At 37.4% G+C, this 26,294-nt stretch overlaps 1 protein-coding gene across 5 annotated transcripts in view; it reads left to right on the forward strand.

Annotated features, from left to right (window-relative positions):
* The window catches only part of LOC117417358 (fibronectin type III domain-containing protein 3B-like), a 247,917-nt gene that overhangs the window by 201,436 nt on the left and 20,187 nt on the right, over positions 1-26,294 (forward strand). For all 5 annotated transcript variants that reach the window (XM_034029463.3, XM_034029464.3, XM_059034586.1 and 2 more), the window contains 5 exons: positions 6,261-6,433; positions 7,460-7,573; positions 9,319-9,468; positions 9,634-9,914; positions 25,279-25,494. In XM_034029463.3, coding sequence (XP_033885354.1) covers positions 6,261-6,433; positions 7,460-7,573; positions 9,319-9,468; positions 9,634-9,914; positions 25,279-25,494 — 934 coding nt within the window. The remainder of the gene's footprint in view (positions 1-6,260; positions 6,434-7,459; positions 7,574-9,318; positions 9,469-9,633; positions 9,915-25,278; positions 25,495-26,294) is intronic.

The following is a 26,294-nucleotide window of genomic DNA, read 5'->3' on the forward strand; positions in this document are numbered from 1 at the left end:
TTTCCTATGCTGTTTCAAATCTCTGTTTCACCCAGTAGTAGGGATGCACCGAATCCAAGTTTTTGAAATTCGGCCGAAATACCGAATCCATCTCAAAAGATTCAGACAAATACCGAACCGTATACTGAATATACAAAACCTGTCAAGAAAAACTGAAGGAAACTGTTCAATGAAAAACAGACTGGCAGCTACTAACAAGGGATGCACACAGTCTATTGTTTTGAGCCTTTTAGTTCATAGTATTTTTATTACCGAATGGAAATAAATCCCTGAATAAGATTTCAGTTTGAAACATACACAATTTACCACTAGTCCCCTCCCTCCACAACAGAAACGTCAAAATACAGAACTGTTTACTTTACCTTTACAAGAAAGGAGAGCTACATCTTTGCCATAACCCACTATTTTCTTTAATGACATTTCAACCTCTGTCACCTGATCTGAGAGTAGGGTTGCCAAGGCAGGTCAGATTTTGTAACTCACCTCTCTGAGCTGCAATGTATTCAATAAAGTGAGTGTGAATTGTGCGAACTGTCGCTAAATTAATTGAATTGTTTTACTTAGTTATTACCAAAAGCACACACCTGCCTGCGAGGATCATTTCCATCAATCAGACCTATACAGCAGCTGATTGGCTTTCTGAGTCTCTGACTGGGTGGGACTGTGTGAAGCAAGAAATATTAAACAAATATAAACTTTACCTGCTGTCACAAGGGTAAATGAAATATCACAAGAGTGTGCAAAGTTATCTATAATAATGGTGTTACACTACTTTGATAGATATCATTTACTGTATAACAAAATTCAAGCAATACGATTAATCGTTGTTACTAGGCTCTCCGGATATAATCGCCACCACAATTAAACAATTAAATACATTTACTAAACTGCTAAGCAATTCACACTCACTTTACATGTCGAATACATTGCAGTTTGGAGAGGTGAGTTAAAAAAACTTGACCCGAGATTCTGGAGCCTCTTGACAACCCTCTCTGAGCGCTATGAGGGAAAAATTACCGTGAGTGACCTGAATAAGAACCTAAGAACATAAAAAAGTTTACAAGCAAGAGGGGGCCATTTGACCCATCTTGCTTGTTTGGTTGTTTGTAGCTTATTGATCCCATAATCTCATCAAGCAGCTTTTTTTTTTTTTTTTTTTAATTTAGTCGTCATCGCCAATTTTTTACCCCGGTTTCTCTCCCCAGTTTAGCATGCCCAATATTATCTGTATCCTCGTCTCACCGCTCGCAACCCCCCCACCGACTCGGGAAACGGAGGCTGGAACACGCGTCCTCCGAAACGTGCTCCTGCCAAGCCGTCATTTTTCGCACTGCAGATCCACAGCAATGCCACCAGACCTATAGTGCCAGAGGACAACACAGATCTGGCGGCTCCACTGCAGAACCACAGGCGCCCTATCGACGACAGGGGTCGCTGATGCGCGGTGAGCCGTGGATTCCCCTGCCGACCTAAGCCCTCCCTACCTGAGCAGCGCTCAGCCAATTGTGCGCCACCCCCTAGGAACTCCCAGTCACGGTCGAAGTAATGGAGATCGCAGGTTCGAATCCAGGCTATAGGGCACATCCTGCACTCAGCGCGGAGCGTCTTTACTGGATGCGCCACTCGGGAGCCCCCCCAGGGTGTCAGCTTCAACAACATTACTGGGGAGTTGGTTCCAGACCCTCACAATTCTCTGTGTAAAAAAGTGCCTCCTATTTTCTGTTCTGAATGCCCCTTTATCTAAACTCCATTTGTGACCCCTGGTCCTGGTTTCTTTTTTCAGAAAAAGCCCCCTGGGTCGACATTGTCAATACCTTTTAGAATTTTGAATGCTTGAATCAGATCACCGCGTAGTCTTCTTTGTTCGAGACTGAATAGATTCAATTCTTTTAGCCTGTCTGCATATGACATGCCTTTTAAACCCAGGATAATTCTGGTCGCCCTTCTTTGCACTCTTTCTAGAGCAGCAATATCCTTTTTGTAACGAGGTGACCAGAACTGAACACAATATTCTAGATGAGGTCTTACTAATGCATTGTAAAGTTTTAACATTACTTCCCTGATTTAAATTAAACACTTTTCACAATATATCCGAGCATCTTGTTGACCTTTTTTTATAGCTTCCACACATTGTCTAGATGAAGACATTTCTGAGTCAACATAAACTCCTAGGTCTTTTTCATAGATTCCTTCTTCAATTTCAGTATCTCCCATGTGATATTTATAAAGCACATTTTTATTGCTTGCGTGCAGTACCTTACACTTTTCTCTATTAAATGTCATTTGCTTTGTGTCTGCCCAGTTCTGAATGCTGTCTAGATCAAAATAAAACCTGCGAAATAAAACCCACGTTGATTTAAATGCACCGTGTGTGTAACACATATCAAATAGGCTAAGATATAGTTTAAAAATTATTGTAATAAAACACAGTAGTTCCCAAATGGTTCAACTTGTATTGGCACCTTACAGTAACGTAACATTTTATTTACTAAAGCACATTGTTCAACAACATCTTGCACATCTGACAGTTGTAAAGTTACAAATAAATATATATTTCTGTGCACCAATTTTTTTTTTTTTCTCTCAGTATGATCTCTATAACACATCTCAGACAAAGCAACAAAGCACAAAAGTCTACAACAGTTTACCATTACAATATATATTACAGGTTTACTGCTTAACTTTACTCCATGAAAAGTGTGATGTGACTGTGCTGTTGCATAAGGGGGTATGTTTGCATCCAGCAGCTGCATGACGTGTTTAGTGCATGTGCCACCAGTAATGTAGGGAGTTGAGAGCCGCGACAGGGTTCATCAAACGTGTTCTTGTTATTAAATACAACAGTTACGTTCAATACCGGATTTGTGTCTTTTATTTAAAGAAGAACCGCACACATTGGAGGGATATATTAAAATGGATGTGCGTCTGGGCAGATATAGGACTTGGATTCGGTTCACTGAATCCTAAGTATTCCTCCGAATCCAAACCCTGCTCAAAAAGTAGGTATTCAGTCCGAATCCGAAACCGAATCCTGGATTCGGTACATCCCTACCCAGTAGTACACATAAGAATTAAACAGATTCAAAAAATGAATTGGAAGTTGGTGCTCTGATTCAAGTTCAACGATGTCCTTTAACACCATTCTATACTTGGCTTAATAATAATGTTACTCTTCTGAAGTTTGTTTTAATACAGAAAAACACCCATCTAGGTACCGCAAACATTTGAGTATATTTACACAAAATAATCTGCAACTTGGAAGAAAGTCAGCTAAAGGTCCAGAACCAATAAAGCAAATCACAGTCTGATCTGTCCCTACAGGTGTGGAATACAAATTGATGGATGCCAGACTTGTTTTGTCAATTATGATCCCGAAGCCTCAATAAAGATGAGAATAGATAGACCTGATTAGGCTCATACATCATAGAAATCACAGTACAGACAGTCAAGCATGACACCTGATTTTGAGCGAGTGAGATTCAGACACTTGGCTCATTGCAGCGCGAGAGCTCCAAGGGTCATGCTTCATTGAGCAGACGTCATCCCCATCCTGTTACTCTCACTATATTTAGAAATAATTTGCAAAGTCTCTATATCTCTAACTGAGATATAGCACCTATTTCCTGCATATCCTGCTTCTACCTATAATTTAGCAACCTGGGTGTTACCGTGGTGTTTGCATATATGTATGAAAAAATGCAAAATGCAAGCAGCATTATTTTCCCTGTGCCAGTGAATCAAATGAATTGGGAGATAATCAATACAACTACTTTAATACCTAGCTATGTAAGTGAAATATCTATTTTTAAGATAATCAAATGATGTAAGAGATAGCACTTGAAATCATGCAGTATCCAATTATACATGTAGTGTATTAAATAGCCCTTAAATGACAAACCCCTAAAAAATATTGCAAAACAGAATATATCAGTAGTAAGTGAAATTGGATGGATATTAAAGTGATGGATAACTGCAGGGCTGAAGCCATTATGTGACTGTGTTAAAAATACTGACAGCTGCTCATTTAGATGTAATTGCCTGACATGTTGAATTTTACACCACTGAAGACCAAAAAAGGAAAAAAAAAATCTGTTTTTTGCTGATCTCTAGGTACTGCTGTATACTGCATTTGTTTTCTTTTCTGGGAAATCCAAAGGGATATGGGCTGGATGAAGCTTGACTGAATTGGCTTCACTGCAATTGTGAATTTAAATGGAAACCCATCATTAGCAGGGTTTGAAGTCAATAACACTTTAAATGGAAACATGTTTATGCATGAGTTCTGTGAATGCGTGGTTTAACCCGAATGGTTTAGGCAAGATTAGAAGACATTATGATTAAAGATTATTACTACTGCTCCCTTTCATGGTTTATCTTTATTGAAATCCCCTCTGTTGTCCTAGAAGTGAAATTCTCAGGTTCTATTTAAGGACGTAGCAACAGGAGTTGCTATATACCGTGCAATACATTTTAAAAGTCAATCCTGATTGTGTTGATATTTTTATTCAAAACACGTGCTATAAATAACATTTATTCACATTTACAACCTTTCAACATGAGAAATGTTCCCTTAAAAGCATATAAGTGTATCCAGATCTTGATCTCTCCTGCAACGCTTCTTGTTTTTCTATTACTGAAATACATTATTCATTTCAATTAAGATCACCAGCACTGTTGCAGGTCAGGGTGCATGAACTGGATACACAATGATGAGCAGAAGAGAAATGACCTGATTCCTGCTGAATGCTCACAAGTAAAAGTTGAGGAATCTATTTCCACCCGATTTATGCCCTAGAATGTGTGCGTAAAACAAAATCAGGATTCAGAATACATTTCACAGGATGCAAAAAAGTGAAGTGATTCTGTAACACCATCATATCAACAGGCACAGCCCTTTCCCCAGTGTACTGCTAATTCATCACAAAGGCTGACATGACATGAGTTCCCTCCATTTTAAATATGCTTATGGATTTAGTGCTTGTGAGAGGCGAGGGGTTAATATGCTGGTAAGTGCTGAACAAGCATCCCCCACAGGGATTCACCAGCTAATCCGGACCAGAGGCCCTGTCATATAATTAATGAATGTTTTACCCAACTAATTTTGTGATGTGATCCACTGAAGACTACATTAAGTCTTTGAAAATGAAGACTTTGAGTAATAAATGTGTGTCACTGAAACTTCAAGTGTTTGATACTGTAAGTCTTTCCCAGTGTCTTCATTCAGAATGACAGTCTATTCTTGCCATGGTTGATTGTTCATCAGCACACACTAATAAAGTCACTGTAAAAACCTTTCCTGGAATCCAAGTTTAAAATCACATGTCATATTTCTAAGAAGCTGCAGGAAATAAACCTGTCTAAAACTACTCAAGGGGATGCATACACACTATATGGGATTTCTATTAAAAGAGATGTGCTGTTGAGTGAAATTATTAAAGGTCATTCCTCATGAATTGCATAGAACTGAAAGAACACAACATTCCATTAACCATTTACCGATTTCTACCATGTTTCAAGTATTACTATTTTAATGTATTCTTGTTTTATGTAGTATTCATAATTTTTTAATGTTTATTTATCCACTTTCTGAAATATCTTTTTATCTTTAAACCATTATTTCTACCACATGTTTCAATTTAAGTTTCTTGGTTTTCCTGTTTTCTGTATTATTCACAAAGAATTGTATTGTCCCACAAGACTGTACAGTAATTATACAACAGGCACAACAACACAGTACAGTGCCAGTACCAGAATATAAAACAAACAGTAAGCTAGGTCCAGAGATTTGGCTAGTTGTTTGATTGTGACAACAAAACCATTGCATACCAATTATACCATAGTAAAAGACCAAATAAACCCATAATAACATATTGCTAACCATGCATAAAATACAAAAAAAATAAATAAAACGACATAATACAGTTGCTGTTTATTTGGTACATTAACTGCTGTAATTTCCTTAAAATTGAATCCCCGGGTAAGTCACCACATTAGACAAAATATTTGTGCTGCTACTTTCAATAATAGGAAATATATAAATGATGTATTCAAGCTCTATTATATTTTTAGATGTCAGGAAACAAAACACCTACTGTACCACCTGGCATCTCTCTCACACATAGCATTCTTTTCTGTCCTACCACAAAAGACATTGACAAAGACTTTGGTGAACTTTTATAGCAAGTTTCATTGATTATTTTGAAAGAACCATATAAGGACACATCTCCTTGCTGATTGCTTGCATTTCTCTTTGTTTTCAGACTGTCCATCCTCAGACAGTGCCTGTGAGGTGACAGAGTACAGCCTGGAAATGAGCGAAGCAGACGCAGACCCCTCTGAGGTCTACCATGGTCCTGACCTGGAATGTACAGTCAGCAGCCTCCTCCCTGGAACCACCTACAGCTTTAGAGTCCGATCCACCAACGAGGCTGGGGTAGGGGTGTTCAGCTTGGGAAATCTACAATCATATACTGTATCGCTGGAAAAAAAGAGATAAAATAGGAGGGGGTTGGGGTTTCTCAGATTGAATTTCAGACTCCTGCTTGGTTCAAGTCCACTTCAAGACCAGCCTCTGCCTTTTACACAAGCTATATAATTTATTTATCTTTTACATGAAACACTATAGCAAAACTATTAGTAGTATTTTTTTTTCACTTTAGACAAAGTCTTTCTCAATGTCTTTATTGAACGGATAGTTTGACTGAACATCTCTATAGGACGGGGGGAATAAAAGCAGATCATAAAACCAGGAGGGGTGACTTTCTAGCCCTGACCGTATCAAGGTTGACTCCCTTACTTTCACCTCAGAAACATGAAGGCCAATTAATTCTGATGTTTCTGAGAAATTCAGAGGCAATTGTTATATGAAAGAGTCGGTCACATTTAAGCACATAAGTATTTGATATTCACAGTAAACCATAATTGGCCATCAACAGGTCCACAGTGTCATTTTTTTCATGTATAGTAGATTCATATATAGATAGATATATAGATTTTATTTGTATTATTTCAGAAAGCTCCATATGAGGCTGCTATATTGAGGTCACATGACTTTTGTCTCTGGTGTATGGAGACTGAACAGTTTTAGTTATTATCTTACTATTTGGCACACAGCTGTATTCGATCATTTTTTCAACTAAGCTGCATTACCAGTGTTGTCCAGTAAAAATTATTTTATCATCTGTGTAAATTAATGATACAAAATACACACTTTGAGTCGCTATCTTTTAGAGCTGGTTCACTGTTTTCTGTATTTTTTTTTTTTTTTTTTTTCTTCAATTAAGCCCCAAGAAGTGCTTAGCTTCTCAGTCTCTGCAGTAAATCATGAATTAGGTTACAAGAAACATAAATTGATTGCACAACCATGCCTATTTGGCTTGTACTCGTTAGCTAGCTTTTTCTTTTGAATTATTATTATTTGTATTTGTTCCTCATGTTTTATTTTATTTTTTCAATACAGTACAGTCCCTATTCTGGAACAACAGAAGTAACTACTGCAGCAGGACCTCCAGGCCAGTGTAGGGCACCGTTTCTCACCGTAACGTCTAATACCTGTGTTCTTGTAAGCTGGGAGGTAAGTCCCTGTTAATACAGAATATACAAATAAAACAGAAATAAATTGTTGTTGGTTGTGTGTCTGTATCATAATTATTGCTGGAGTTGGAGGCACATAGGGGTGACTTGTTAACAATACAGTACTGTACTTGAAATGTCAGAAAGCTGTATTTTATCCATCAACTTTATAGTAAAGTTTGATGGTAACGTCGATTTAATAAATAAATAAATAAATAAATAAAATATGCTAATGGTTGATGACTTAGCCAGTAAACAGCCCCCCTTTTTTGTAGGCCTACCGGTCAATAGAGATAGATTTTCTTCTTTGCAGAGCATGCCTGAATATGAGCTTTTGTCATGCATTGTGGCTTCCAGCTTTATTACAATATAGTTTTATAGGCAAGAAAAATGCGGTACCAATTCTATTTCAAAGTGTATCGAAGAGCAATCTACAGTAATCATAATTTTTGTCTCTGTTGATGATGGATTTATTATTGAAAAAAATGAATACTGGCCCCAAAGTGCTATATTTTGAACAGATTCTGAGAGCAAGAGAAGTAAAATAAAGAGTTGTTCATTGATCAAATGCACTCAAGTACAGCAAAACCTTGCTTTAAAGACACGATTTGCTCTTATTAACAGTGGTTTAATGTTATCTTCAATTTTAAGGATGCACCACTGTATTCAGTATTAAGGCCATCAGCAGTAGTCCAAATGTATGCAACCTCACCAAATTATCAACATGATGTAAACCACAAAGTTTTTTTTTGTTTTTTTTTAAAAACTGTAACTTAATTATTCTAAACTAAGCCAGTAAATTAGAACAGTTTGCATATAACATCGAGAATAGTTAAACTGTTCATCCGAAGATTGTGAACTTCTTCACTGCAAAAGAACAGGAACAAGTAGATGAGCTTCAGTTGAAAAGCAATTGAAACGCAACCTTTGTACCCTCCTGCTAATTAAAGAAGAGTCACGACTGTTCAGAATGAATTGATGCCTTGTATTTTAATTTGACTTCTGAGTTAATTGAATCCACAGTAGTCTTACATGCTTTAATTGGACAGTCACGTAGAGAGTTGCCGCTCAAAGTGTCATTTACTGTGCACTTTAACACGGCTGACATTTTGTCTTTTTTGTTATGAATCTGCTACAATATTTTTTTTGTAGATTCATATCATCCATCAGTATCTTGCACTGTTCATTTAAAACACATTATAGTACATCAGTAAGAGAAGTCGAAGTATTATGGAAGCAAGCAGAGTTTCACTTATTTTAAAAACAGAAAATTGTTTTGTTTGATGGGTTGCGATTGTACAGGAAATAGTTTGTGCTTTGACAAGTTACTGCAAATGATATACGTTAAACTTCAGCTCTACTGAGATGAAAGGCACTTGCATACAAGACTAATAACTTGTAATGTACTGTTTATCATTTATGTTTAATACTTATTGCATGGCAAGCGGAGTCTGTGTGCCATTCATTGGGATTCTAAATCCTGTTATACTGTGATAAAGCAGTACAGAATCAATCGTCATAGAGTCCATTGACTCTTGAAATAACAACAGCAGCCTCACAGAGCAGAATGACTTATTTTACTGAAGTTAAACTCAGAAGGCACCTACTGTAAATTATTATTTTTATTTTTAAGAGAAGAGACAACTTGTCATATAAAAATGTGTAACAAGAAAACACATCAAATGTACTTGGAGATAAAAGTCTCCCCCTCTCTCATATTCATAGCCCAGTGTGTTTTTCTTTCAGAGCCCAGAGAACACTGGAGCAGATATTTCAGAGTACAGACTGGAATGGAGCAGAGAAGAGGAGTCCTTGGAGCTTATTTACTGTGGTACAGAAACACAGTATGAAATCACAGATCTCGCTGCAGCAACACATTACTGCTGCAGGCTCCAGGTAGCAAATGAATTGATTTACACAAAGGTTCATCTCAAAGGTTATTCACACAGTTTCTGGTCCCGGGTTGAGGTTTTGTTTAATCTAGAAAATAGAACCTAGCCTCTATTTTGGAATTATTTTGGATGATTTAACGTCCTGATTTTGTTTTTGTTATTATGGCAGGCAGCAAACCAGGCAGGTGCAGGACCCTACAGCGATGTGGTGACCTGCAGCACCCCAGCCACGGAGCCAGGAGTGGTGCCTGTGCTGTTTGTGCTAGATGACGATCACATAGACACGCTCCTCATTTCCCCCTCCACGTGCCTTGCATTAAAATGGGAAGAGCCTTGCAATAATGGATCGGAAATTATTACATACATCATCGAAATGGGGCACAGTCAGATCACAGTGGAGAATGTAACAAGCTTTGTGATTAAGGGTCTGCAGCCAGACAGTGACTACAGGTAAGCACCTATTAAATTATTCACCCAAATGTGCGCCACTGCTATTGTTAGTACCATTAGTGTTGGTTCTCCCTGTGTATTACCCTGTTGAGCAATGTAACATGTTGTGCACATTTATTGTATTACATTGAAATGAAAGTTAAAGTATGAATCTTAAACAAGTGTAGCTGTCTTTGATGCCTGTACTTGACAAGCTCTCTCTAATACAAAAAATTGTGGTTGTCTACTAGAAAGCTGTAATGCCTGGTCACCAAACCCCAGTTATTTCAGTGGGATAGTTGTCATCATGAGTCATACCTGTAGGCAAATGCATGCAGTCTGTAAATTACATTGGAGTACTTGCTACTTGTATTGGAGTACTTGCAGCATGCTATGACAGCAACCCACTATGACACAAGGTGGCACCATACAGTACTTCAGCTACTGTGGACACCTGCTAGGTGCTTGTGGCCAAGTTGGTTAGTAGTGTGCAGGTGTGGAAGTGATGCAGTGCAGGAAATGATGTGACCAAGGACAAAGGATATTTATGTTTTGCTTTCCTTTAGTAATCCTTCTCAAAAATAATAGGTGGCTGGTGATACACAACTATGTGTAACATGCAGCCTAAAACAAGGGTTTCAATCCCAAAATAAATTGTATCAAAACAGAGTTGCAAACAGTACAACACAATACAAACAAAAACAACACAGTCAAAGTCCAGTGAGTGAAAACGCTGTAAGTTACAAAAGGTCTAAATTACAAAACAAAACGTTAACACTCAACACTAACAATACATGAAACACTCGCATAAACACTTTTACATCCATTCGCCGGACTTTCAGTAGACAAAACCAAGGAACAGTTTACCTCTCCACACCCCTTTTTATAGTGTTAGTCATGCCCCCTTGGTGGCGAGTGCAATTGCACTTTATCCAATCCGCGATTGCCACCTCGCCAACCACGGGGACAATGACTTGCAGTATTGTGGCTCCACCCCTTTTCAGGATGGATTGTCTGTGTGATATCCATGTCCAGTAACTTTTGTATCACACTATACAATGATGCAGTGCAGCATTGGAAATAAGAACCCCATTGCATAACAGTTTGAACCATTCCAGGTTTCACCAAGGACACACACAGGCTTGTTACCTATACCCCAAGGCTAACTGAGTTTGTATTAAAACCTCAAATGAATCATGCTGCTGTGCAATTATTTCTATCCCAGTTTGCACATGTATAGTATAAGCGAAGGACAAACCTAATGCAAAGCTACTCAGTCTTTTATGCAGTGAATTGACCTTGCTCAGGGCCAAGAAGGTTGCAAATCTATAAAGTTCATTGCAGTTATCATTGAGAATGTAGCACTCACTTGCACAAAGCGCCAAGAAAGTAAACCTCAGTGACCTGGGTCGTTCCTGGTTGGTTCAACGTCATTAAAAATTGTAAGGATTGCAAGTGAAACTCGCTGAACAGTATAGTTATTTCACTGCAATTATGTGAGAAATTACTTAAACAATGTGTAATGCTTGTCAGGGGAGACAACAACGGGGGACCGCCTTGTGGCAGGATGGCTTGCAGTGGTGAGGTGTGGTGACGTCACGGACCAGGAAGTAACAGAACCAAAACAGTGTATGGGCGGGTGAAACTGAACGCAACAGTGTTCAGCTGGATTTATTAAATAAACAAAACAAAAGATTCAAACAAACAACAAAACACAAAACAAAAAGGCGCGATGGCCAAACAAATAAACAGAAACAAGTATATTTTTAAATATAGCAATTGTTTTTCGCTCGCTCTCCCGTGTTCTCCCGTACTCTCCTCTGTACACTCCACCCCCGCAGCACGGACAGCTGCAGGTTCTTATACTCTGGCCGAGGGGTTAACTAGCTGTTAATTATCTTATTACCCCTCAGCCACAGTCTGCACGCGTTTGGTAAGGATGCGTGACTGTCAGCTAGTTAAATAATCAGTAGCTGATCAGCCACGCATCCTCACAGGGTTTTAAATTATAAATAACTGTCACACAGCTGGCTGAGTGGTGAATACACAGAGACAGGACAGGTGAGGTGAAATGATGAAGACGCTTGCTTGCGCCGGTTTATTATAAATAAAAAGGTTTTAACAGAAAACAGGACACGGCACTTTACGCCAAAATAAATAGACAAACAAAACGAACAGACACTAACAAACGGACGAACAAACAAGGTGAGTACAAACAACTATCAATTTAATGTACTTTACTTTACTCCTCTCCACACCCGCTCTCCACTCACCGAACACACAACCCCGAGTGAGTAAAACGTGCATCTATATATACTGTTGTGCTGGGATTCAATTACTAATTAATTATTCACTTGAATCCCAGCACGTGAATTAATTATGTGCAACCTCGTGCTCACATATTATATACTTTAAATGCACGTGAAGTGATGTGCAATCCCGTGCCTAAATACAATTATACATTTTAAATCACACGTGTAACACAGACCCGTTTATATCCCGTGTACCAATGCCTATACACCAACATTAACACAGCACACGTAACATACAACACAGAAATGCACACAGGGGCGGGGCACATTGCCACAATAACAAATAACAAAAGATGCGGCGCTTTTATCCGCGCCGCAAACAAAAATACAAATAATAATAAATAGGGACGGGACACTCCGCTACACCCCTATATAATTTGTTGTCACAGAGAGTACATTTTCACTTTGAGTGATAGTAATTACTGTGACTGAACAGAGCAGAAGGTCAAAAATGGTTTTAGCTTCTGGGTAATAGTCTTTCTAGTTCTTGGTGAAATTTGTATTTACGACAAAAGAATATGATGAGTTTTGCCAGGGTGTTTACATGTCCCTTTATAGATTGATACCCTGAAGTTGGAGACAAAAAGGGGTTTTGTGTCATAACAATACCATTTACTAACTAGTACAAAGACTGTGTTTATTTAAAACATGTATCAGTTGTAGACCTTTTTACTTCACCGACCAACTTAGCAAATTCCAAGCAGGCTGTTTCTTCCTAATCTAAAACTATTTAGAAGTATCAGCAAAATTTTTTAAAAAAAATATAGGGTCGGTAGATGTAATTTTCTGATACTCCCAGTATATTGTGCATGCTGAATTTTTGGATTATTTTATTATTTATGTATTTAGCAGATGCCTTTATCCAAGGCGACTTACAGGTGTTACAGGGCAGTACAGGGTTACAATGCAAGATTCATATTTAAATAGTGTAGTTTACAGTAAGTGCAAATAATAATACTACTAAAATACAATAAACTAGGATGCAACAAGTTAGGATTACAATGAGTTATATCTACAATGACATATTAGTAGTACAAGGGTAGTGCATCAACTTATGATGCCAGGCAAGTCCAGTGCATAGTAGGAGGGGTATTGGAGGGGTATTGTAACACTTGAATGTATTTGTATTTGCTTGCGATTGTAAATCGCCCTGGATAACGGCGTCTGCTAAGAAATAAATAATAATAATAATAATAATAATAATAATAATAATAATAATAATAGATCAAGAGATGTGGGAGGTTATGAGTCTAGTATAATATGAATGTGCTTTCATCAATAGATCAAGTTATTATATCCCACCCCCCACCATCGCATCTGAAACCTTGGTTTCATATTTTAAATATGTATTTATTCATTACAATCACAATTTGCAAAATTACAACTTGCCAGAGGTGTCTTGGTTAGTTCCATATATTCAGATGTACATCTTTCATTATAACGACGGAAATGACCTGTTAATTTCAAAGTAAGATTCACTGTTTTTCCAAAATTCCAATGTGCAGATGTTCGCTTAACACAACGAGACATAGCATTTTGAATAATGCAATACAAAAGCAACATTATGTGAGCCACATAAAGGTCACCTTGTATCTTGGGCACATGCCACAAGGTTGTACATCAGTTCTTATTACTAATTTACGGGAAAGAAATTCTGCCAAGATGTTCTGCATCGTTCAATACTGGTAATTTTGACACTGCACATACTCTGCACTGAACCTAGTCATTACAAGTCCTTCTAGGCTATTTACAAGAAAAGCAGTTTCCCATGCTGATAGATGAGGTTATGCATTGATATGCACAATCCTTTTTGTTTTTCATTTTCTTTTAATATCAAGCAACTGGTGCAAGGCACTACAAAAAAACAAATACATGCCCAAAAAAAAGTAGCAGACTGTTGGAATAGATGGAGATGTCCATCCGTCTATACAAGAAGTAATGCCACATACTGTAAATCAGTCATTTTAATACACTTTAGTACAATAATAACACCTCATTTGCTTACCAAATGACATTAAACAACTGTATGCATTGCTGTTTCTTATTTTACATTATTCTGTAAAAGCTGTTGATATATGTCATTAAATTTATATTAGGCAACTGCTGTTAATTATTGCTATTGTTATTACAAGAGCAAATTATTTCTGGCAAATGCATAAGTATTATGTTACAGTAAAGTCAATGTGTTGATCTTGAGGTGTCCAAGACTATATTCAGTACTATGCAGTAGAAACAGATGGGAACTAGTCTCGTCTCGAATGAACTTAGCACTATGGAACGTTATAAGGGTCAAAATTAAATTAATTTGTCAATTCTTAAATTAATTTGTCAATTCATAAATTGATTTTTAAATCAATTAATTAATTGCATGTAATTTACTGTTTGTCAACTGACTTATGCAATTAATTAATTGATTACTGTTTGCCAACAGGAGGCTGTGTGGCCCAGTGGTTAAAGAAAAGGGCTTGTAACCAGGTCCCCATTTCAAATCCCACCTCAGCCACTGACTCATTGTGTGATCCTGAGCAAGTCACTTAACCTCCTTGTGCTCCGTCTTTCGGGTGAGATGTAGTTGTAAGTGACTCTGCAGCTGATGCATAGTCACACCCTAGTCTCTGTAAGTTGCCTTGGATAAAGGCGTCTGCTAAATAAAAAAATAATAATAATAATAATTTCATTTGGTAAATGATCTTTCAATTTCTTTTGGCAAACGAAGACTACTTTAAAGGTTATCAATCACTTGAGGGGGCGGGTTTTGTCCCCATTAAGTGACCAATCAATCATACAAGGGCGGGTTCAATCGATTGTGCTGTAATTGTGAAACAAGACTCATTGTGGGGATGATTGGCCAATAGGGGAGGAGAGGAGGTTCATTCCATCCAATCATTTTTGCATTCTAAATCGGAACTCAGGAAACCAGGGGTGCGTTCAGTAGGCTAGGCAGACCGCCACCACACGTTAGCGAATAGTCTGAAAAGCTGCCTCGCCAAGTATTAGGTGGGCACATACAGTATGTGTTAGGTGAAACCTACATTATATATTAATATATCTTTTAAAACCTATGTGCGGGCAGCAGTGTGGAGTAGTTGTTAGGGCTCTGGATTCTTGACCGGAGGGTTGTGGGTTCAATCCCAGGTGGGGGACACTGCTGCTATACCCTTGAGCAAGGTACCTAGATTGCTCCAATAAAAACCCAACTGTATAAATGGGTAATTGTATGTAAAAAATAATGTAATTGTATCTAAAAATAATGTGAAATAATGTAACAATTGTAAGTCGCCCTGGATAAGGGCATCTGCTAAGAAATAAATAATAATAATGTTGTAGTTACAGTGTTCTGGGTAATGTAAGAACATAAGAAAGTTTACAAACGAAAGGAGGCCATTCAGCCCATCTTGCTTGTTTGGTTGTTAGTAGATTATTGTTCCCAGAATCTCATCAAGCAGCTTCTTGAAGGATCCCAGGGTGTCATCTTCATCAACATTACTGGGGAGTTGGTTCCAGTCCTCACAATTCTCTGTGTAAAAAAGTGCCTCCTATTTTCTGTTCTGAATGCCCCTTTATCTAATCTCCATTTGTGGCCCCTGGTCCTTGTTTCTTTTTTTAGGTCAAAAAAGTCCCCCTGGGTCGACATTGTCTATACATTTTAGGATTTTGAATGCTTGAATCAGATCATCGCATAGTCTTCTTTGTTCAAGACTGAACAGATTAAATTCTTTTAGCCTGTCTGCATACGACATGTCTTTTAAACCCATGATAATTCTGGTTGCTCCTTTATGCACTCTTTCTGGAGCAGCAATATCCTTTTTGTAATGAGGTGACCAGAACTGAACACAATATTCTAGGTGAGGTCTTACTAATGCATTGTAAAGTTTTAACATTACTTCCCTTGATTTAAATTCAACACTTCTCACAATATATCCGAGCATCTTGTTGGCCTTTTTTATAGCTTCCCCACATTGTCTAGATGAAGACATTTCTGAGTTAACATAAACTCCTAGGTCTTTTTCATAGATTCCTTCTTATGTAGTCCTTGCCTTCTTCAAAGTGCTCTCTGCTCTCGAAGCGCTACAGCAGAGCCCTCTGCCTACTGAACACAGCACCCCAGGAAACATTTTCTATTGCGGTTTTTCATGACAAACATTGTAAAACAAAAACCAAGCTGTTTTCCATTTTCCAAATAATTGAAATAAGACCTTTTACATTTTTATTTTACAAAGTCCTTCTTTAATAGGACGTTCTTGATTTGCATTGGGTTTGTCCTCGGTCCTATACAATCCAATGATTTTCGCACTTTTTCAACAAATGTGCTTATTGTGGATGTGTGCTGTCTCTGTGCTCAGCCAATATTTTTATTATGTATTAATTTAGCAGACGCTCTTATCCAGCGAGGTTTACAGTTGTTACAAAGTACTACTACGTACTATAATACAGCTAAGTATGACAACAATGTAAATACACAGGTATAGTTTATTCACGGCTGCTGCTGCACTCCAATATAATAATACAAGGTAGGGCCTACGTTTTATGAAGCACAAGAGTTGTCTCTATACACGTAAGTCACGGAAATAAGCACATTAACACACACATATATCACAAAAAGGAAAAACATGCATGTTGCTGTAATATTTTGCCTATCCCCTTATTTTAATTATTTAGACAATAATTTTGTTTTTCAATGTTTGTCATGAAAAACCGAAATAGAAAAAAAAGAATAGTCGGAATGAACCTCCCCTCCTCCTGTTGGCCAATCACCTCCACAACGAGTCTTGTTTCACAATTACAGCACAGTCGAAACATCATTTGGCAAACAATTTGGCAAATGACTTATACAATTAATTGATTTTTAAATTACTTTATGAATTGACAAATTAATTTAAGAATTTAATTTATAAATTGACAAATTAATTTAAGAATTAAAGATTTAATTTTGATGCTTATAATGCTCCAAATAGCACCTTGCTAACTGGAGTCCCAAATTACAGTGGTAAAAATAACGTTAAGGAACCATAACAAATTGCAGATGTGGCAGCTATTAAACATCTCTTTTAGCATTCCCACTGTGGGACGTGACTTTCAGCGATGTAGTACAAGAACTTACTTATTGAACGCTTCACACGTCAGCCTCCACATGATTGATTAGAGAATCTCAGCATTAAACCCTGAGTGCTCAGAGACTCCAGTGGACACTTAAATTGAGATGCAAGTTTTAAACAGTTCACTGTTTTGTTTATATTGACCTGGTTAAATGTCTTAGGCAAGCGTAGTGGCATGTTGCAGTAGAGTCCATGTTCAGGGAGTATGTGCTCGTTGGATGTTAAAACCTCTCCACTGTTGAAAAGGTTGGTAGTCTTTCTTTTTTCAATATAGACATTTGACAGCACATTTAAAATATCATATACAAGAGGAATAAGAGCAATGACAGCATGAAGCAAAATGTTTTAAATAGTTTATATAGATGTACTTTAGAATCTTAAGGGTTGTGTGTTTGAGGGTATGGATGATTGCCGAGCTCACAAAACAAAACCAAAAAATGAGAGCAAGCATTATTTTAGAGTAACGCAAAAGACAACAGACAAGATCATTTGTATTTCATTTTTTCCTCACTTGTCTTAAAAATCCACTACTGGATTGACATACTGTAGAGGGTTTGAAAATGTCACCAGACTACACAACTCAGTATTAGTATTTGTCATTTATTATTGATGTATTTATGTATTTTAAGCACTCCTTGGCATCTTTGGATAGGTCTGGTCCAATTTAGAAATTTAGAAATACGAAAAGAAACACATTTATTGAGGAACTTTTTGACTTTTTCTAATGTCTTCAGCAGTCAAATATAAAAACTAGTAAGAAACACTTGTTTGTATTATTAATTGTTAGTATTTGTGGCAGAGGGTCCCGCCCTTATTTATTATTATTTGTATTTTTGTTTGCGGCGCAGTTAAAAGCACTGCGTCGTTTGTTATTATTTATAATTTAAAACCCAGTGAGGATGCGTGGCTGATCAGCTACTGATTATTTAACTAGCTGACAGTCACGCATCCTTACCAAACGCGTGCAGACTGTGGCCGAGGGGTAATACGATAATTAACAGCTAGTTAACCCCGTGCTGCAGGGTGGGGTGTACAGAGAGGAGGTACGGGGAGATAGAGAGGAGACAGAAAATAACAATTGCTAAAACGTGCTGGATTAGCCAGCACGACACTTACTTGTTTGTCTGTTTATTCGTTTTGCCCTCGTGCCCTTTGGTTTCTGTTCTGTTGTTTCGTCTAAATCTTTTGTTTTGTTTATTAATAAAATCAGCTGAACGTTGCGTTCAGTTTCACCCGCCCATCCATTGTTTTTGTTCAGTTACTTCCTGGTCCGCGAGCCATCCTGCCACAGTATTATCAATAATCAAACTTGCACACTCATTTCTTGAAAGAAACATTACAACATCACACTTCCAAATTGATCTGCAGTATAACTGCTTATACGATTGTGATTAATCTTGCTACAGCACTCATGACTCATTACCTAAAGATATTTTGGAATTTGGAATTTATTCAAATATAATTCCTGAACCAATACACGGTTAGGAAATAAGACAATCTTGTTTATAAAAGAGGTATTTGTGATTAAAATCCAAAGCAATGTGACAATACATGTGTGTAAAAATGGATAAAATGTAGCTGATAAAATATTGATCCCGTAAAATATTGCTCCCATAGCAGCTGAATACTGTATTACTTCTTAATGCTTATGTTATTTTAAAGCAATAATACAGAACAGAGTTTATTAAATAATTGTCCCATCCATTAGCACTATTGTAAACATCTGTTTGCATTTCAGGTATGTCAACAGGCCTTTAACTATAATTATGTTTGTTTTATCAGGGTGTCGATATAAAAAATAAATAAATAAAAAAAAAATATGTATTGATATTACCAAAACATTATCCTTTACTACATACGTTCAAGTAATCCTCAGCTGTTTCTAAACCAGATTTCTGTGATCCAAATAGGAATGATCCTGCTTGAGACAAAAGCTAGGTTTGCTCCGAAAACCACTATTCTTTTTCAAAATTTTGTTCATTATACTGATAACAACAAATCACATTTTTAATGAGAGCTCTTAATGCCTTGATAAATATGTGAAAGCTGTTTCCAATCCCTTTTTTTTTGGAAATACACATTCCATACATTCACTACAGTACGTAGTTACTTTACATGTTAACCTATAGGTGAGGTTCAGGGGGCGGAGCTAGGCACCAACAACCTGTCATCATCTGCTGTCATCAATTAAATCTACCTTATTTAAAACATTAGTCACCTCTACCTCGCTGTCTTGTGTTTTTTCGTTTTTGGCTTAAACCTAAGCGATTTCAAGACCCATCTACTTTTGCGTACCTCAATAATGGAGTACTTATAGCAGTTGTCATCGGATTCAGAGGATTCCCAGGATTTTCTGTCATTAACAGATCATTCTCCTTCAGCTTCAATCCAGGGTCCATCCAGTCTCTGTTTTTTCTCCCCTTCTGGTATTTCAGTTACATCTGATCAGGCTCCTGATCAGGCTCTCGACCAGGTTCCAGTTCAAATGTTGCCTATTGTTCCTGCCACCCAAACATCGAATCTGCGGCGATCCAAGCGTCTTCGGCCTCAGGACGCCCCTCCGGATCGATTGTTTTGGAAGGACTGGCCCATGAATATATTGATAAAAACCCTCCTTAAAAACGGTAATGCGATTCTGGCAGGGAGTGATAGAGAGTCTCTTTTCATTCTCTATTGCAATTCAGTCTCAGCAGAACCAGTCTTTCCTCCGAAAAAACATAATCAGCCGCGCCCAGCCATTCAGCGTCTTAAAACAGACAGCAGGCAGTCTATTCCGGATCTAACCACCCCCACAACTAGCACCGCTAACCAGCAGCCAGCCATTGAAATCCAACATTCGCAAATATTCAACGAGATAAAATCATTTATGCAGCCTTTTTCCGATACTCTATCTTCTGTCAGTTCTCAACTGTCGGATCTAGAAAAAAGGGTGTCTATTATGGAACAGGGAAAACAATCTACAGCGCAGTCATTAATTTCAGCATCAAATACTGCAGCGCCGCCTACAGCTTCTTCCGGTCCAGCCCTAATTTCAGCCAGCGAAGCAGATTCTCCAATTTACAACCTTGCTACCGCATCTACATACGGATCTTCCTCTCCAACGGCAGCTAGACGTCACACTATATCTCCACAAATCAGACGTATCATTCTCGAAGGTAAGGACATTAATCTTGTTTCACTATTAATGACGACTTCGGAATTCTTGGACCATAGAGTAGTCGATTGTGGAGAATTGGCGGTAACTCTAAAATCCAGAGATCCCAGACTGCTTAAAAATCTTACATTAGGGGAGTTTGTCCTTGCTTTTTCCATAATCAGAGATGTGTTATGCTCGGTATATCCTAACCGCAGAGCTGAATTGGAATCTTACGAATATTACATCGTGGAGCTGTCTGTCAGATACGGAGGGACTATGTTTTATGAGTATCATAAAGCATTCTCTGCAAAAGCAGCAGCGATATTGGCAGCAGATAATCACATCATCAATTGGGCAAAACCTGATCCAGTTCTATTTAATAGAATTTTTGGTGGTCTAAGGGCTAACGCATGTGGGGTCTGCGCTTCAACAGCTCATTCAACAGCCCTCTGCCCTAAAGCTGCAATTGCATCAACTTCTAAAGTACCCGGTTTTCGCTGCTAATTCATACAGATCTTCAGTACCTAATCCTATACATTCTTCAGCTCCCCTCGATCAATCTACAAGGAAAGACAAATACGGGCGCAGTATCAGATTTTCAGGAGGAAGACAAATCTGCAACAATTTCAATACTGGCTTCTGTTCGAATAGGCAATGCAATTTTATCCACATGTGCAGCAATTGCGGTGACGCTCACTCTAATACAATCTGCCCTTTAAAACACAAGTGACTTTCCCCGATGCTCACCGTCTTTACTCCTATAAACATCCTGGCGTTATCAAGTAAATTAAAGAATCATCCCGACAGTAACTTAATTAATTACCTGATCGACGGATTAAAAAATGGTTTTTCAACCGGTCTTACTCAAATTCCTTCTTCCTCGTTCTTTAACTCTGTCAATAAACACTATCAGGTGGCATAGCTCCGCCCTGTGAATTAGACATTAAAATGTTTTGTTGTTGTTTTTAATTCATAGTGCATCAGTTGCTTAATTAGAATGTAACTATCCCTCTTTTGCTGAAAGTAGATTAATGCGAGCCTGCCTGAATTACACTAGTGACGCCTCTGGGGTTTGATTTTTATTGTTCTGAAATTAATTGGCACATATTAGTGTCGCCTATTCATTCCCAAATCCTGGTTTACTTAATCTGCAGCAGATGCTTTTTAGTTATAATTGCTCATATTTAAAATGAGAAAAAAAAGTCTCAACAGACATGGTTTTATACGGTACATGCAAAAGAAATGTAGCAGCTAAACAGCATACAGCAAGTACAATAATTTATTTAAGATACCAAAACCTTTGAACTCATAACATTTGTTTAAACTACTGTACCTAAGGACTTCATCTGTTTTTAGGCTACCAAGCTACCAAGCTACTGAGCACAGTCTGGGAAATGTGTCGGGACACCTGACTAGTAGGCAGCTTAGACCTGATGAATTAGATACCCCCAGCAGCCAATGTTACATATGAACCCCCAACCCCCCACCCCCCAATCACGATTCCCATTTAATGAATTCCAGTACATCATTGATCAAAATTGCAATTAGCAGTATTCTGTTAAAATGAGCTTCTCACAGTGGCTACAAATGACTTAAACTGAAGTTACTGTTAGTCAATGAAATTGGCTTTAAATGAAATATTTTTTTTATATATGGTAGAAAAGTATGATCCTTATATTTTTCATATATAGCAATTGGCCCCTTTTTATATATTTTAAATATATGGGACTACTATACAAACTGACTGTAGATGTTATTATTATTATTATTATTATTTATTTCTTAGCAGACACCCTTATCCAGGGCGACTTACAATTGTTACAAGATATCACATTATACATTATTTCATATTATATAGATATCACATTATTTTTTACATACAATTACCCATTTATACAGTTGGGTTTTTACTGGAGCAATCTAGGTAAAGTACCTTGCTCAAGGGTACAGCAGAAGTCTCCCCCACCTGGGACTGAACCCACGACCCTCCGGTCAAGAGTCCAGAGCCCTAACCACCACTCCACACTGCTGCCTCAAAGCAGGCGTCAACATGGGGCAACACTAAGTTTTTTTTTGGTTTGTTTTTTATTTGTTTCGCAGAGGATTTACATTCAGAAAATGACATTGTATCCCTGAAGGTATTCATTTCTCATTCGGTGCTGGATGTAATCAGGTTATCATACATCCACAATGTATAATACTGAGTAATGTATATCAGATTGCAAAAACAACTTCATATATCTCTGCCATTGCTTTCATGAAGCCATTGGAATACAACATTGCAGGTTGATTTGTTGGATGTTAAAAGGTGTTTCTGGAAAGCACTGCATAAGGTTATCTTCATACCAAGTGGTTGGGAAATGTGGGTTGTATCTAAATACATAGCAATTCCACCTTACTAAAAATATATCTACCTGAATGTACATTTTATTAGATCAACACACCTTATTGCCTTAAATACAGTTTTATTAAGAACTATAAAACAGGAGGATATTACCCATGAAAAGTTTTATATTTGTGGTACAAACTTTAGAACTATAAAATCATGTTTCAGTTCAGCTTCCTAAATGCACAGCACATGGATATAAATTGAAAGCAAAACATATGGGAGTTGCACTTTACAGAATGCTTAAAACAGTAAGTCTATGAAACAATAACCAGATTCACAAAACAAAATTACATGACACAAATCGAGTAGGCACTACTAGTATTTGACAAGTGCTCCTGTTGGAAACTGGAAGCCCTTTGTTTGTGGAAATACAATACCCCATAGATCCAGCCGACCTAATAATCAAATGTTCAGTTTAACATAAACTCACATGGAAGCGCCTTGGTCCTTTCATTTTAAATCACAATTCTAAACACACATCATTATCAAGCTGAGCAAAAACTACAATAGTAATGCCGTTTTTATAAATTCCCTTTGTATCAAAATGGGTTGATTCTATCTTCATCGAATTACAGTATATATGAATCATCTCTTTCACTACAACACTTAAGCTGAGCTGTTTTCTTTTTAATTCTTCAAAGCAGTTTTAATGTGGTAATTTGTTGACCAATTTGGAGATAAACAACACTTATCCATGTGCAATGTAAAAACAGTTCTTGATGATAGCTAGATTCAGATTTTCAATTTTTAGTGGCATCATCAGTATGCTACTCTAATGGAAACATATTTGTATAATAGCAAACAAATGTCCCACTAAGTTGTGAATTAAGATCTTTACAGTTATTGAAAATACTGAGACAGGGATACCAAGATATTTAGGAAGCAATGAGCCTTGGTGTTGATTTGGTCAACCTATACTGTACCTTGCCAGGATTTTACAGCACTAGGAAAATCATCTTTGATTGCATTAACCACTTATCCATGGTTAGGATTACCCCTAACAAACCCCAAGTGAGGTAAAAATCTTCATACTGACAGAAGTGTCTCAGTCAGTAAATGTAAATGTAAATGTAAACAAGATTAGCTGAACCGTGAATGTATACGTGTTGTGTGGCAACACATTTATAAGTGACATCAATTCAGTCTTTAGGAACTTATTAAAAAGACAAAGTTATATAATCTTTGTCATAAAAATAGCATCTCCACAGTGAATGTATTCACTAATGTTTCCATTTTAAGTGCAATATTCAAAATGCTAATGGAAGAAAACATCCTTTTGATCCTGCAATTGGAGTGGAGTCTCCTTCCTGTGCCTGCTGTCAGTTAAATTTATTTGAAAAGATAAATAAATATAACCAATTGCATTAAAAGGACAACATATAACATCCTGGCTGTGGCAGCGTGGTCCACTTCACATTTACGAAATATAAGGACTATGTCATGGCCAAACTGAAATACTGGATTGTTTTTATTATTAGAAGTTTGTTAGAAGTGAGCTTGTGACATACACTGTGACATGGGCTTGAAAAGTAGGCAAGGTATATGTGACAGGGATGACTGAGTGGTGACGTCAGGCCAGAGAGACACACAAACAAAGTACTGCAGTTGTACAGGCGCTGCAGCGCCGTTTATTTTTAAAGAACAAAAATAAATAAAATATTCAAACAAAAACACTTACTCACAGAGCAAAATAAAGGTTTTAAATAAAACAAATCTCGAACACAAAAAAAATCATATAGGTCAGTCTGGGCAATCGCCTTCACTGTTCCTATATTTAGTTTGATTTTTAAATTCCTCTCGCTCTCGCTGTTGCTCTGTTCTCTCCTCCGAACAACCCACCCAGATTGCAGAGAGCTGCAGGCTTTTATGCAGGTGACCATTAATTAATTCAGGAGATGGCCACCTTCTACACAAGGTTTTTAAATTGTGGATGGGGCTTCCCATCCACGCTGCCAAACAAAATTTACGGCTCTTCACCGTCACATTTAATAAAACAATAACAAAACATGGCTACACCGTCATATATACAAATAATAATAATAATAATAATAATAATAATAATAATAATAATAATAATAATAATATAACATATTACATTGCACAGGGGTGGAGGGGAACCCCGTTCTAAAATATACTGTCACAGTATATTTAAAAAATCAATATTCAGTTTTCAAGTTTTATTCCAAGCAGTTTTGGGTTCTGCTGCTTGAGTTATTATAATTGTTAATTCAATTTGTTTTACCTAGATTAGAGATTGCTTTGAGCTTTTCCAACTTGGAATGATAGCAAGGGAAACATAAAAGATGAATACAAAATGTCAGTTAAAATCAATTATGTTTCATCCATAATCATTAGAACACTACACAGTGCTGAATTTAGAAATCCTAAAAGATTAATGCATTTGATGAGTACCATTGAAACAGAAAGTTTCCATCTGCTTTTGTGTGTGCAGCTTCAGAATCCAGGCTGTGAATAGAATCGGAGCGGGTCCCTTCAGCCAGACAGTGCAGGGCACGACCAGGCCGCTGCCTCCCGCACCCCCTCGGCTTGAGTGTGCTGCAGCCGGACCCCAGAGCCTTAAACTCAAGTGGGGAGACAACAACACCACCAAAGTGCTCATCACGGACGACATGGTGTACACGCTTCAAATCGAGGACAAAAACAGAGGGTGAGGCAAACCGTGCTTTGCATTGAAAACAATGGATTTAAGCAAAAAGGCATACTAGGAGTGGGTTGCTATGCATTATATTAACTGCATGGATTCCACCCCATGACAGTAACCAGTACACCACTGTGATAGGCATCGCATTTCTTGTAAAGGAAGCCTCCCCATACATTGGGACATGATCAGTTGACCCCTACCCCCCACTCTCGAGGCTCCCTTGCCCTTTTATCTACAATAATACCAAAACAATAAACACTTAATTTACATGCTCTTGCTACAACCTGGTTATATATTTACTAAATACATAAATAAAATGAAAAACGTAATTAAAAAGGTATCAAAACAATTAGAAATATGAATGTATTCCTACTTATCATGATAAAGTTTATACAGGAAGTTTTATTGGTTGTGTAATATTTGCAGACATATCTGGAGTGTTTCCCATAAGCAAAATTCAAGCATATTGAGATTCTTTGCTGTTGGCCACTCACCATGAACACTAGTTTTTTTCAACACAACAACATGTTGCTGTAAATTTCATATAGTCAGCATTGTTTTTTGAGTGTGTAACCAACCCTGTCCATCATTTAATGTTCTCCAGATATTTGTATAACCCAAACACCTCATTTTTTTTATTGCAATCTTAAAAATAACACAGCCATTTTCTCCTAAGACAGTTAATATATAAACCTCAGTTATAGCAGACAACATCAGCCTATATTTTCCCATATAGGAAAAAACAGGCATCTTTTTACTGAAAGTAAACTGACACAGGGTTTTCAATAAATCAAGCTTAATGGAAC

Source organism: Acipenser ruthenus, chromosome 12, assembly GCF_902713425.1.
Source record: "Acipenser ruthenus chromosome 12, fAciRut3.2 maternal haplotype, whole genome shotgun sequence".
Lineage (NCBI taxonomy): Eukaryota > Metazoa > Chordata > Actinopteri > Acipenseriformes > Acipenseridae > Acipenser > Acipenser ruthenus.